Raw genomic sequence first — 15,046 nt, 5'->3', positions numbered from 1 at the left:
TTGCCACGCGATAAATAACCGACGGCGACTATAGTATATATTATACGTCGCACCACGCACAGTCAACACGGCGGTGGTCTATTTCGTACTATGGCCCAAGTCGAATATTATTTCTTTCGTATAATCTTTTTTCTATTTTATTTCCACTCCCATAAAGTTCGATACAGTTTAACGCGGATGAGATTCAAACGTTCCGTTTTATGCGCTCACGTATCGCTCTAACCATATTATACCTAACTATCGTTTATAAACGACGTTAGATTTGACTCAGTATAATATGTCCATGTCATTAAAATCTATGAAAGTTTTCGGTCCAAGTTGTATTATTATATTATTATTTTATCGTCGTCACCGATAAAGTTCAAAGTTAGTGTTAAAAGTGCTGATACTGAAATTGAGTGAGCAACCGGAGTTGCTTAATAATTTTATAATATATTATAATATTTATATACATTATATACCTATTCGAATGGCAACACAGTAACATTTTAAAAACAAATTTATTAGTAAGATTAATAACAATACATTATATATTTATATAGGTAGTATATTATAGTCATATTTAGATTTCTATGCCCAAAGCCCTAATCCATTAAATTGCTCCCTTCGTAACTTCATTAATTCCATTGATGCCCAACACGAACCTACTATTCGGACATTCGTCTGTGACATGTGGTATTATGTCTCATAACTCATGACTGTCATTTCCACAACCACATTTCTAGCTGTTCTTTAGTTTCCACTTGTACATCATATGCTCACACCTTCTGAGTCCAGTTGTTAATCGATTAAGACGTACTTTCCAACTGTTTGTAGAGGATTGAGTTCTTGTAGGTCTTAATAAATAGTCTCACTAATGCTTCATTTTATCTAATTTCTGGTGGTCCGATATTTGAAAGTACCTACCGGCTACGGGTAACCATGGTATCGGTATTGTTGTACCACTCCGCTTATTAACTGCGTGGCACTGTTGAACGGCGTATCCACCTTTCATGATATAATATGATAATTAAAGAAAACCAAATTTGCCTCAACCGGAAACTTGTTTGCCCAAAGATAATATTCTTTAACGAGTATCCCGTTTTCTGGGAAATTCTAAAAAATAGATCATCGTCTAAATAAGCATTTACGATCATTGTAGATGGGTATTTAAGAGAGAAGATTTTTGAGATTATTTACCAAGCTCCCTCAAACTGAATTTAAATTACATAATTCATTGTTGTACTATAATGTGGTTTTTATATCATAATATATATTGCTATTATTATCTTATTGTGTATCTAATTTCCCAGCTCCGTTTCGACAGTACTGCCACTTTCAATTTTGAAATTTTAATACCGAACCTTGACAGTATTATGTACTTTTTTTGTACAGTTTTGTGAGAAACGTTTCTCCAGCATGCGCATGGAAAAAACGGGGTTTCTCATGTTGAGATGGCCCCGGGTGGTGAGGGGGTGTACAATATTTTATTTTACTTGTACAAAATTACAAAAAAATAGTACATAATACATTCAAGGTTTAAAATTTGAAAGTAGCAGTGCTGGTGAAAAGGAGCTCAATATACCTATGTCATATATACAGGCATATTAAAATAATGTGATGTAAATAATTAATTTAAATAGATATTTTGTTGAATGCATACCTATTTAATGGTTTCTACGAATTAGAATTGTGTTAAAACTTAAGACTATAATAAAACTATATAGAAACTACAATACCATTGTGACGAAATGTTTAATAAGTCACAAAAAATTGCATTGGTAGTCGTAGTGAGATAAATTTAATTTTAGTGCCAATAGAGCAACTGCAGTCAGTGTGTTACATCGCTACCGATAATTACACAAATCGTTAAAAAATCATTTGTTAGTGTTTTAACAATAACTTCTGATAGTATTGATGTAAACCTATATTAATTATTTAAAAAATAAAATGGCAAGTTTATATTACATTATTTCTACTAGTGTTACTAACTATAATTATATTATATATATGTATGTATATTTTTTTTATTAGAATAATGCAATCGATAACTATGGATTTACTACGCACGTTTTAAATTGTAATTGGCAAAAGTCGAAATTCATGAGAGGAGTTGGATGTATGAATAACAATCGTGAGGTATTTATTAAAATTTTTTGTTTAAACTACATTTCTAGGAACAACCTTACAAGTTATAATCATAAATACCATAAATCGTCATAGTTTTGGATTTTCCGCTGGTGTATTTAAAATTGTTCCTGAAATGTTTTAAGCCAAAAATTGTTACCTACGTACATTTTTATAGAATAATTACATTGCTAAATATCAACCTATATTCATAATTTTATTTTATTTTTTATGTTTTGGAATATTACATAAATATCCTATAATGTGAATGGCCGAGTTTTTTTTTTTTATAAATTTTTAATTAATACACTGTTTTAAAAAAAAATAATACTAACCATAAACTAACAAATATAGTAACTGTACTTATAATAAATTTATTTAAATTGTTCCCAAAATGTTCAGTCATATTGAGTTTTAATGACACCAAATGCCAAACAGTAATAAAAAAAACAACCATTATATATATATATTTTTTTTTTTTGCCAACTGGATGAATGCCCGACCGAGGCAGAGGTCGACATTTGGCATTGATGCGAAGCATTTAATTTGTTTTATTACGACATTTCTAGTCCCTCTAAACAAACATAATACGTATCTAGGTACCTTGTATATTTAACATTTTATTTGGCTGAACTCGAAACACCAAAAGACATTATTGGTTTTTCCTTTATTAATTATATCAATAAAAGTTATCACAGGAGACACACGAGTTATTAGAAAAATCTAAAAATTTGTATTTTAAACACAATAAATAATTAGAATACTGAATAACCAATATTAACTATACACTTGGTAATATGGATATAAATTACATAAGATTAACACAATACAATGAAACCACCCATTGGTAAAAAACTTCTAGACAGATATTATACGGGTTGTTTTGAAGCAAAGAATATACTTAGGGTATACTACCTACTTTTTTTAAAACGGTTGTCCGTATTTCAGTTGTATTATCATAAAAATATGAATTTTAGATTAAATTATTTTTTTTTCGCAGGGATCCAGCCTGTCAACAATTAGTAACACCTTATCTGCAGTGAAATCGAAACCTAGATCGCACTCAATAAATTACGTATCGTCGGATTATGAAGTGAGATTTTGGGCATGTACCAGTTGCCCCCAAAAGTATCTTTCTTTATACCAATTCCCCTTAAACTATCTAGAGCAAAATGTACCAATTTCCCTCAACCAAATGTACCAGTTGCCCCCAAATGAATGTACCAGTTGCCCTCATATGTTAATATATACACGATTACAATATATAGCCCGTAAAATAGGGGAGGTAAATATACAAATAAAATACAAGAATATTAGTAGACTAGATTTTGTAAAATCTATTAGTAAAAACATAATATTTTATCTAATTTTTTTACTATTTTTTTTTTTTTTTTATAAATTATAACATTGAATGCCACATAGTTACCTATATTATTTATTATTTTATTGACTATTGTATTAATATTATGTTGTTAGTAGTTATTACAAGCTTAATATGAATTTTTTTCTATCATTTTGTACTATTTTATTGTTGACAAATTATCAAATTGAATATGCCACTTATCATTATAATTTTATTATTTATTATGATTTTTTTTTCTATCATGTATACTATTTTTTTTTTGTCAAATTATAACATCGTATGCCACATAATTAAAATATTTATTATTTTATTGACTATTGTCTTCATATTATTTTATTAGTAATTATTACAAAATACAATAATTTTCTATCATTTTATACTACCTATTTTACTTTATTTTTATAAATAATTTTATTTATTATTTGTATATTTACCTCCCTATTATAAGGGCCATATATTGTAATTATGCGGGGGTAACTGGTATATTTCGTTGAGGGCAACTGGTATATTTTCCTGGGCCTCCACAAGAGTTTTTCTCAGTGAGGCCCAATTAATCATTCGATATTAATTTAAATGAAAAAAAAAAATTTTAAAATCCCGATAACAGCCGTGGGGGGCAACTGGCCAACACCCGAGATTTTAACTATTGCGTATAATGTATTGGGGGTGTTCTTTTATGACCCTAATCAAATTATTTAATAATACGATAAATTATTATGTTTTCAGAGTTTGGATTACGATCATTACGAAAGTGAACTTACTGTTAGAGAAGAAAAGTTAAACGGCTATAAGACAGTAGTGGCGAGTAATGTGATTAGATGGCTTATTTATTTTTCGATCGCCATATGTACTGCAGCAGTTGGAATTTTTATTGATACTGTAATTGAATATTTCTGTAATTGGAAGTTTCAATCGATTCGAAATTGTATTGATGTTAAGCACTCGACGGTAGAGTGTCTGATTATTTGGATACTTTTCACCGTCATCCCTACGATTATTGGATGCTGTGTAGTGCTATTCATGGAGGTTAATTATAAAATTATATATAATAGTTTGTATAATGTTATGACGTCTTTGGTGGTAGCTAATATAAATATTCAAAAACAAGAATTGCAGTAATTTCAACTATATCAACCTTGGTAAAATACCCATTAAATAGTTACTCAACATTGTCTAGAAACTATGTTTCAAACTATTTTACTTTGAAACAAATTGATTAATAATAAACTACTTATAAAAATTGTTTTGAGATTTGTAAGTATTATAATCAGTACATTTTACACCATTTTTACCCGATAGCTACAACAATGCAAAAACTAATTAATACATAAATTATAATCGCAATGATTATATATGTGATTAACCATAATTTTATATTACCTATACATATTTTTTAATTTTTTTATATATAAACATCATATATAATTCAGTTATTTTTCGAACTTCTCTCTATAGTCAACAGATTAAACATAATTTGAATAGCACAAAGTCGGGTAAAAAAATTATTTGCATTATTATTCTTCATTTCTTCCACAATCATTACCTTTTAAAAATAATAACGTTCTTTAATCTGCTCAACTGATGTTGAAAGAAATTATATTTTCCTTCTACCAATAGTATTTTGTATATTTTATTAATATAATAATAGTTAATATTCTATAATTTATTGTTATACATTATTTAGCCCTCTGCTGCTGGAAGTGGTATTCCGTTTGTAATATCTTATTTAAACGGAATTCGTATACCGAGAATGACGGCCGTTCGATGTTTATTGGTAAAAGTAATAAGCGTGGTGTGCGTTTGCATAGCAGGTCTTGGCGGAGGAAAGGTATTTTGTATATTTTGTTATAATACTGTGTGGCTAACAATAATAAATTGTACTATTTTGTTTATCTTGGTTTTTAATTGATAATAATAAAAGATTTTGAAACCAAGGTAGAGAAATATTGACTTAACACTGTCTATACACTTCACTCATTGATAGTAAGCTGGTGTTAAAATTCAAAAATAATAATAATAATAAATAATAATACTAATAATAATAAATTGTATGTACAAACTTAAGAAATAAAACAGAGAATATTATAAAGCCAATAAAATATGTTCGTACCTATAACTTTTTTGTATTTGAAATGAAACATATATTCATATAATAAAACATTACCATTGAGCGCATTATTTTATTGGATACTCGTTATTGAAAACAAATCAATATTTCAGGAAGGACCACTGATCCACATTGGAGCAATGGTTGGTGGTTCAGTCGTAGAAGCTTGGTGGAAAGGATTTAGAAACGGTCCTGGACGGAAAGTCATTGGACCCTTACAAAATGATCGAGAAAGGAGAGACATGATGGCAGCAGGCGCTGCTGCGGGATTATCGGCCGCTTTTGGATCGCCTGTAGGTAAATATATAATTTTAATTTTCAAAAATTACCTACCTCAGAGGTATTCAAACTGTGCGTCGCGGCTCCCAGGGGCGTCGCGAGAGTTATCGAAGGGAGCCACGTCATATAATTGAAAACCAATAAATATTTTAAAATATTTTTACGAAAAACGTTTTTTATTATCATTGAGGCACACCGGTTGGGAAACGTTGGATTGTTTACAGTCTACACTCTACTATAATCATTCGCTAAGTATAGCTTTAATTGATCGCGTAAGTCGCATTAGAGACAGCGATACCATCAACTGCCATCGTTAAATCATCAATGCGTACCTGTGTCGTGTTTGGTCGTGTTTAGTCGCGAGTTAAATTATCAGTCATTTTTAATTTGGGAGCCGTCAACATTTTGTGAAGACTCAAAGGAGCCTTGGGATGAAAAAGTTTGAATACCTCTGACCTACCTAGTTTATAATTGAAAATATGTACTTATGGTATGTGTACTATATTTACAACGCTGTTGTATTAATTCTATAGAGTATAGGTACCGCTACCGACCAATATTGGTATATAGGTACCACACATTCGAAACCTAACTAATGGAAATCTTTATAAATTATAATTATTCGATCTTGTTCAGTAGTTGTATGTATCCTCACAATCATCGTCATCAGATACTATCGCTAAGTTGCAGTTAAGCTTAAAATGTCGAAAGTCGGGAACGCGCTTAAAAAGTTTAGTGTAGCACGTATTCGAGATCCCGCCTATCCTTTAAAGATCTGACGCTTTACCACTTGTCCAAACTCAAAATGCATAAAAATAAAAATTATGCTTTGATTTCGTGAAAGAAAAAGCTGCTTTTTAATACAAAATTAAAAATATTCGTTGTCATCAAAAACGATAAAAAAAATACTTTAAAAAAATCTTTATACTTTAATAACAAATGTACAGACATTATGCCTACTTTCTATATTATTTTGAATTCGATATTTAAAATGGTGAAAAAATATTGTTGGGGATAACAAACTTTACTTTTTACGTGGTAGCTCATCTAGTTATCTTTAAAATTTATACCCATCGACTGTCGTGCAGAGAATTTTTGGTGATAGGTAGTGATGGTCTAACTACTCGTTAGAGATTACAAATATCTAAAAATAGATAGGTAATAATATTAATATTTAATAATTTTTAAATATTTAAAATTATTTACTACTTATTATTTTACTATTTCAACGAAAAAAAATAAAAAAATGTAATGGTTAAAAGAAAAAACTATAACATTTACCGGACTTTATATTATATTTCTAAATTTTATAAAATAGAAACTTTTGTATTTATTTGTTGTTGATTTTTTAAGGAGGGACATTAATGAGTCTCGAAGAAGGAACAAGTTTTTGGAGCTCAAGTCTCATGTGGAAAGTGTTTTTTTGTGCAGCAATAGCTTTTCCAACATATAACGCTGGTAAAAACGTACTGTTTTCTAATAATACAAGTGAGTTTTCTTGTACTACACAAATGTGCGATGTGCCTCATAATAAAAGATTTAATATACTTACACTTTTCTATAGATCCATCAGAATCTGTTCACAGAAAAAGTATTTACTTTTTTGGGAAGTTTAATGAAAATACAATTTATTTTTCTTATTCAGAATTCCCCATTTTTATTATATTTGGGATATTCGGCGGTTTACTTGGAGCTTTATTTGTCAATATTAATTATCACTTATCCATTTTCAGAATGAAGTTAGTTTTTAAAAATTTATTTATTTTCAACAATTTATCAAATACTATATTGGAATAAGCTTTAAATTGTATTTGTTTAGACACATTATATCCAATAGAAAAAAACTTATGGAATCTGTATTTGTCGCTGTGTTTGTTGCAATAATTAATTTAACATCCATGATTTTGTTAAACAACTGTCAAACAAAATTAGAGATAAGCTCGTCTAATGTAGTACAAGTAAGAAATACGCTTAAAATAATCTAATAGGATAATAAGTTAAACGTGTCTTCATATTTTAAATTAATTTTCTCACACTGTCTATTTTCATTCTTACTTAATAGTATAGGTATTTTTCTCTATGAATATAAAATTAGTTTATACAGATACAAACTTACAAATACTTAAACAATTTTACATTACAAACAACTATAGATATATCATGTATCGAATAAGAACTTAAAATTATAATCTCCACAGTGTTTGTACCGAAAAGTTTGAGTTTGAATGACTTTATATATATTTACATATTAAACACTAAACTGAAATATTAATATTTGATTACAAATCAAAGTTCAATTATTTTGTATTAAAAGTTTGTATGCATTATCAATTGTCTGTTATAATGTTAATTATAATAAACGTATATGTGCCATGATGAATTTAAACGATGGATAGTGATAAGTTAATATTAATTAAAACTTAAGTCTAATACCAACACTTTTTTAGTTTTAGATTATAGTTATTATGAAAACGGCTTTTACCTTTATGATAGGTTTGTTGCAGATGTATTGTCCAGCAGGGAGTTACAATGAAATAAGCTCATTTTGGCTTCATACCCCAGAAGAAAGTATCAGATCATTATTCCATTATCCAATTGGTAATTATAAATTGTTTGTGTGTAAGTGTTTATAGTTAATTTAACACGTGTATTTGATTCCTATACATAAAATATTAGTATTCGATTTATAAAAGTCAATAATATAAGCATTTAAAAAAAAAAATAGAATATATACCAAAGATAAAATGCAGTCACTCGACCTAATTTTTACCTTGTAAATAAATATCTTTATTTAATAAATAAATATTAAGAACTTTATATTTGCATAAATATTTTCAAACGTAAAATCGTTCATTGTTCAAATTATATAAAAGAAATTGATTTGAGTTGGGAATAAACATCTTTATAAATTAGATATAAAATAAAAATAATCTTAAATGATAAAGGTAAAATATTATAGCATTAGCAATTTAATACACATAATATTATATTTTACATTATTACTAGTTACGAGATATTATATTTATTTATAATATGTATATATTAAAACGATGTCAATAGCTATTTAATCTTTTTATTTTATTTACAGAAGCATATTCAGTCGTCCCGTTATTAGTTTATTGTGTAATTTATTTCATATTAACTGAGTTAACTGTCGGTCTTAACATGTCAGCTGGATTGTTTTTGCCTTCGTTATTGATTGGAGCTGCTTGGGGACGCATCGCAAGCATAGTTATTCATTATTATTCTCCTGGTACTGTAAGTGGTTATACGATTACAATATAGCATTAATATTAAATAATATTATAATACAATTAGCAAATAAAAAATGTATAAATTAAAATATGAATGCATTAAATATGAACATTTTTTGAATTTTTCCAGTTTAAAAAAAACATTGTTACATAACAATATAATATGTTTAATATATTTTAATACTAAATACGAACTAATTAAACTATAAACTCGTGTAGAACACAATTGTTTTTCATATTTTAAAAACTTTTAAGAGAAAGATATTTTAAGATAATAATTATGTAATAATATTATTATTCCCTCCTTTTTTATAAAAAAAGATTTACTTACAAATTAATTGTATGTTAATTATAGTTATTATTTGAAGAAGTCATAACTAGGGAATGGATTTAAATTCAAATTATAATTGTTTCTAAATATCTCAAAACATTGTTTTCTAATCACCAAATTTATTTCATATGTCAAATACCTACAACTTTTAAAATATTATATTTTTAGTAATTTTTAGGTAATTTTTTTTAACTTTGAGTACTTACTTTTGTCATGTATACTATAAAAAAATGGATAAAATTTTATGAGAATTTATCATAAGCTATCCACCAAAAAAAAAAAAAATTTATTTTGGGTTAATTTTTTGGGTTGTTATATTATTTTCATTACGTATGATTTTACAAATATACCAGGCAAAAGTGATGGAAAATAACAAACGAAATATATTTCACGAAGATATACTGTATACAAGTAGGTATATCGTATAGAGAGGTTTTTTTATTTATGACTTAATATATCAATACCGATAACGCTCAATTACGTACATTTAAATAATACAAATAGGTAGTTTTTGTTTAGTAATTAATATCAATTTTTGTTTTAAGTTTTGCAATATTATTAAAGTAAGTCGTATTTTTAAAGGCATTTTTCTTGTTTTTTTTAGGACATTTAAATCCACTCCCTAGTCATAAACCTATAGGTAATACCTAATATCATAACTAATTGTAATTAAGTTTAAAACATTTTAAGTCACCGGTACTTGCTATACTCATCGTACTGGTTTGAAGTTTAATTTCTACAAATATTTGTTCATACATTCTAAATACACGTTGTTGAAGATTAGGTATTTACTTTCATTATAATATGTCAAAAAGTGGTTTAATTATATTCATAAAAGTTTTGTTTAACTGGAAACAAATTGAAGTTATAAGTAAGGGTTCACAACACACGTGTCAAACAAAGTTGAATATAATATACAACTTGTATTGTCAGTGTAACGTGTTTCCAACATTCTGTTACCAACGAATTGTATCATATTATATAATAAGTAATAACTGTAAGTAACACAACACGGCACAGTGAATTTTGAACCCACCTACATTGGGGGAAGAAAGTTATCTCCAGAAAGAGATTATTTCAGAAAATGTATCTACAATGCAATAGTAATGCAATATCCGTGGAGATGAGAAAATTCACATTTTATATAAAGCATAATATCTCGAAAGTGTTTCGTTAAATACATATAGTAGGTAACTAACAATAGTTATTACCTACGTTTTTCTTAAAAATAATATAGTTGTATTAAATAAACAAGTTAAGAAAGCTCACCCTGCGATGGTGATAAATTCCTGGTTTTTAAACGTATTTTAATACAAATAAATAAACCTTAATTCCAAGTACAATTAAAAACAAAAATTTGGTAACCTTATATTTTGAATCTATATATTAATTGCTTGTATACAGAAGTAATTACTTAAAATCAACAATCTTATCTAAATATCTTAATACAAACAATCGTAACTATATAATTAACTACGAACAATAATTAAGCCTATAATTAGAAATCTAAAACGTACCATTCGAGTTTTATTTTATTGATAAACCGTTTTATTATAATTTTTTTTTTTAATTTTAGATTGGAGACGATCCAGGAAAATACGCATTACTCGGCGCTGCAGCACAATTAGGAGGAATCGTCAGAGCTACTATAAGTCTGACTGTTGTTTTTATTGAAGCCACAGGAAATGTCCAGTTCTTGTTGCCGCTGATGATAACATTATTCACAGCTAAATGGACTGGTGATTTTTTTACAGACGTAAGTTGCATAATCTATAGTAAAATGCATAACTACATTATAATAGTATTATATTATGACGCTTAGATAATAAAATATTTTTATTTTATTTTCTATTTAATCATCACATAGGTACCTATATCGATATATTATTTGGTCGGGAAATATTTATTTGTATCAACTTATTTTCTTAATGGATTACGGCTCCAACACCCGTAGTTATTAAATTACTAACTAGTTAACTGATTAAAGGAGGCATTTTCAGTTAAATACAATAAAAGTCATGGTTATACTATGATTTTTGTATATGTATCTATTTGGTCGAATCTTAAACATTAAGAGAGGGTTTATGGAGAAAAAAAATATATAAATGATACTTCTCAGTAATTTTCTAAGTAGTGGATAAAAACAAAAAATAACGTTATGGAAAACCGAGATTCATCCAATACCTACAGATTTTGACAAAATGTATATTGTTTATTTATTGTAATTAAAAATAAATGACCATAGATGTATTTGAAATGTTCAATTAATATTTACTTTATCATTTGCTAATCATGGTACAATTCACAGAATATCTTGGAATTTTCAAGTTATATACATATAGACAGTTTTTTTCTAAATTAAAAAGCTTAAAAATGTAATACAAGGGGCTTCATAAGTTGTTCTTACTGGATATACAAAATAAAGTTTAAAAAAAATAAATAAACTGCATACTTAATACCCAGTGTTCGGACTTATCTAGATAAATTTATCTAGATAATTATTTGTTCATCTTTTATCTTATCTAGATAAATAGTTACAAAGTATCTAAACGTTCATCTTAAATCATTTTTTTACTAATCTAAATAAGTTAGATTAGATATATTTTTTATTGATAAAAATCGCGAAATTTTACAAATGCATTTTTAAATATTTATACAGATTCTCAAACAAAGTTTATGGTTTACAAATAATGTAATTATTTTTATTTATAACATTATATTATTATTATGTTCCTAGTGCCCAACTAAAATATACCTAAATTTAAAACCATTTAGAAATAATTGTATCTTTTTTTTATCTAGATAAATATGAGTTAAATTATCTTTTGTATCTATCTAGACACATTTGAGTTGCATTATCTTTATCTTTATCTAGATAAAAAAGTACTTATCTAATCCGAACACTGTTAATACTTATACTCCATGTACGATTTAAATGGGTGATAATAATATACATAATAATTGATATACATTTATATTGCATTAATTTTCAACTGGATAATAATTATATGGCCTACGCCACTTTAAATTTAAAATTATTTATGTAAACGTGATAAGTATTGTATGACAAAAGTGATTATAATTGTGATTAATTTAGATTTATGTGTTCAAAAGGGTATTTATGAAATGCAGATTAAGCTGTCGGGTGTTCCTTTATTAGTAAGCGAACCACCGCCTTTAACTAGCGATATAACGACAGAAGACTTTATGAGTGATACAGTCTGTGCAATACCTCACATACTAATGGTTGGAAAATTAGTGGATATATTGAACACAACTAAACACAACGGGTTTCCCGTGGTAGCATCAAAAGTTTGCTTCTGCCGGGTAAATATATGAATAAGAGATTTACCAAGTTCCACAACTTGTTAATAATGTCTTAATGTCTTCTAAAACATTGTTCACAGACAAGGAATATAGAGCATAAATGTTATGGCTTGCTTAAAGGATTTATTCTTCGGTCTCAGTTAAACGCCATCCTTGAGCACAATTTATACCTCACTCCTTTACACGATGAAAATTATTGCATAAAACTGGAGCTCCTTAGAAAGTCAACGTATACTTGTCACAACACTCAACAGTTCCAGGTTCGTTTATGAAAATTTTAGTTATGCTTTCCAACATGGGGTTTTATAATTTTGTTGATAGTTTTTATAGTAATATTTTTAATAGTTATTGCTTCATAATTTATATACTATCTATATATATATATATATATATATTTATTATATACACATAGAAAGTATATCTGATGGATTTGATGATTTAAATGGGAAATATTGTTAAATAACTCAGATACACTCGTCTATAAGTATTATACCTATAATATGTGTTTTTAGGTCTTACCCCTTAATTAGTTTCAATATTTATGAAACTAAATAATGTATGATATATATAAATATATTTCAGAGATTGAAAGTTGATGAAGATGAAAGAAGTATTGTTATTGACCTGGGACCATATATGAATTCAGCACCATATATAGTGAGATTAGTAAGTACTTAGTAGTTTATTCAATATTTATTATAATTAAAATAAAATAATATATCGAGGCAATTATTTAGGGAATTTTATTAACATGATTTTATACATTAAAAATGCAATTAAGTTTATTATAACTTCAGCCATTGAATTATAAATCTGAAGCAACCTTGACTAAGTAGTTATAATAAGCTATGTATAGGTTATTAAGCACTATAGGTAAACGTCTTTTTTGATTCGTGACATGTTAATCCATTACCATGTAATCAATAGAAGTGTTCAAGTATTCATAAACCTGCTATTTTCCATTTTTCATTTTTCATTAACAGTTCAGTAAGTATAATATTACAGTATGAAATTATAAGTATATTTCTCCCTATATAATATTATAATATTTAAGTAGGTGCGCTGTGCATATCAATAAGTAATTTTTATATTAATCACAACAAGTTGAGAGAACTGTTCATATATTTAAATACATACTATTTATATTGGCATACCTATATTATAAAAATATCGAAAAGTGGATCAAGTCCATTTTTAATTAGGTACTTTAAGTCCGAACGCCGGAACGAATTTGAATCGAATGTCTATAATACTGCAAGTATCAATGACCCCGTAATCTAACTAACGAAATCACTCATTAATGACTATAGGGTCAATCGGTCAATTACAGGTGTTGCAAATGTTGACCTCCCCCTCCCTTCAGCCAACAACAGTTGACTATATTTTATTTTTTTGATTAATTTTTATTTTTGAATTTTTTTAATCAGTTACTTTTAGTCTTATTTAATTTTTTAAAATATTAAAATTGATTGAAAATGTACCAAGTGGTTAAGTGATAACTATTGAGTAACCGTCATTATATTATATTGTTTTCTATGGAGATACTTATAGTGACATCGACACGGGACTTCGGCCTTACTGTAAAGCCCGTGAAATGCCATAAAATATGGACACTAATTTTATGGCAAGCAATTCTGATTTTGACCACGATAATTCGGTAATCGTACTTTGGCGTAAAAAACCAGACACTGAGTCAGTCTTGTGTAGTGATAATTAGGTACCTAATTTAAAGCCCACCTCTACAGTCAGCTGCAGTGTCAGCAGGGATCCTTTATACCTTGACGAGAACCTTTTTAAAAATGCCATAACAGTCAACAGATATATTTGGTAGGTACTAAACTTTCCTTGGCTACAAGGCGCTTTACGAATGTCAACGGGTATGCGTATGATCCTATTATGTTATTCTTTGTTTACTACAAACCTCTAAGCGGATTCTATACTATAACATTGTTAGTAGTGACTCGTGGTGGAGATATAGACTACTACATATTATTATGTATGGACAACTTAACTCATTTTTCCAAACCGATAACTTTTTGTGATACTTTTAAATATTTATAAAATAATATATTATCTGAGCGCACGGCAGTGCGCCAGGCCAAGTTCCAGCAATGCCAGTGTATCTTTACACGAACCAATTCACCCAGTTTGTCTAACATATATATCTCTGTTTCTTCTTAAGATAAACTTTTGAAATTTAAAACATAGATTAATCTCGAGTAGTTTAGGACGCGGTAAGCAAACGAGCCTTTAATATTGTGCCATTTCAAAATGGGAGG

General features: G+C 27.8%; 1 protein-coding gene and 1 long non-coding RNA gene across 3 annotated transcripts in view; one reads left to right on the top strand and one right to left on the bottom strand.

Annotated features, from left to right (window-relative positions):
* Positions 1–1,800: 1,800 nt before the first annotated feature.
* The window catches only part of LOC100159887 (H(+)/Cl(-) exchange transporter 7-like), a 54,327-nt gene continuing 41,081 nt past the window's right edge, over positions 1,801–15,046 (top strand). Inside the window, exons 1-14 of one of the 2 annotated variants that reach the window (XM_029488710.1) lie at positions 1,801–2,118; positions 3,107–3,199; positions 4,196–4,495; positions 5,154–5,297; positions 5,690–5,873; positions 7,209–7,343; positions 7,420–7,594; positions 7,675–7,813; positions 8,360–8,453; positions 8,944–9,113; positions 11,017–11,196; positions 12,555–12,767; positions 12,848–13,027; positions 13,350–13,433. In XM_029488710.1, the coding sequence (XP_029344570.1) occupies positions 2,083–2,118; positions 3,107–3,199; positions 4,196–4,495; positions 5,154–5,297; positions 5,690–5,873; positions 7,209–7,343; positions 7,420–7,594; positions 7,675–7,813; positions 8,360–8,453; positions 8,944–9,113; positions 11,017–11,196; positions 12,555–12,767; positions 12,848–13,027; positions 13,350–13,433 (2,127 nt within the window). In that variant the 5' untranslated portion in view covers positions 1,801–2,082. Of the gene's footprint in view, positions 2,119–3,106; positions 3,200–4,195; positions 4,496–5,153; positions 5,298–5,689; positions 5,874–7,208; positions 7,344–7,419; positions 7,595–7,674; positions 7,814–8,348; positions 8,454–8,943; positions 9,114–11,016; positions 11,197–12,554; positions 12,768–12,847; positions 13,028–13,349; positions 13,434–15,046 lie in introns of both variants that reach the window. The other variant, XM_029488711.1, reaches the window with a different exon arrangement.
* Positions 10,563–15,046, bottom strand: part of LOC115033902 — a 6,113-nt gene continuing 1,629 nt past the window's right edge. The window contains exon 2 of the long non-coding RNA XR_003839251.1: positions 10,563–11,210. This is a non-coding gene — a long non-coding RNA (uncharacterized LOC115033902). The remainder of the gene's footprint in view (positions 11,211–15,046) is intronic.

The sequence above is a fragment of the Acyrthosiphon pisum genome, chromosome A1, assembly GCF_005508785.2.
Source record: "Acyrthosiphon pisum isolate AL4f chromosome A1, pea_aphid_22Mar2018_4r6ur, whole genome shotgun sequence".
Lineage (NCBI taxonomy): Eukaryota > Metazoa > Arthropoda > Insecta > Hemiptera > Aphididae > Acyrthosiphon > Acyrthosiphon pisum.
Note: the sequence above shows the minus strand (reverse complement) of the source record. Positions and strands in the feature narration are given on the sequence as shown.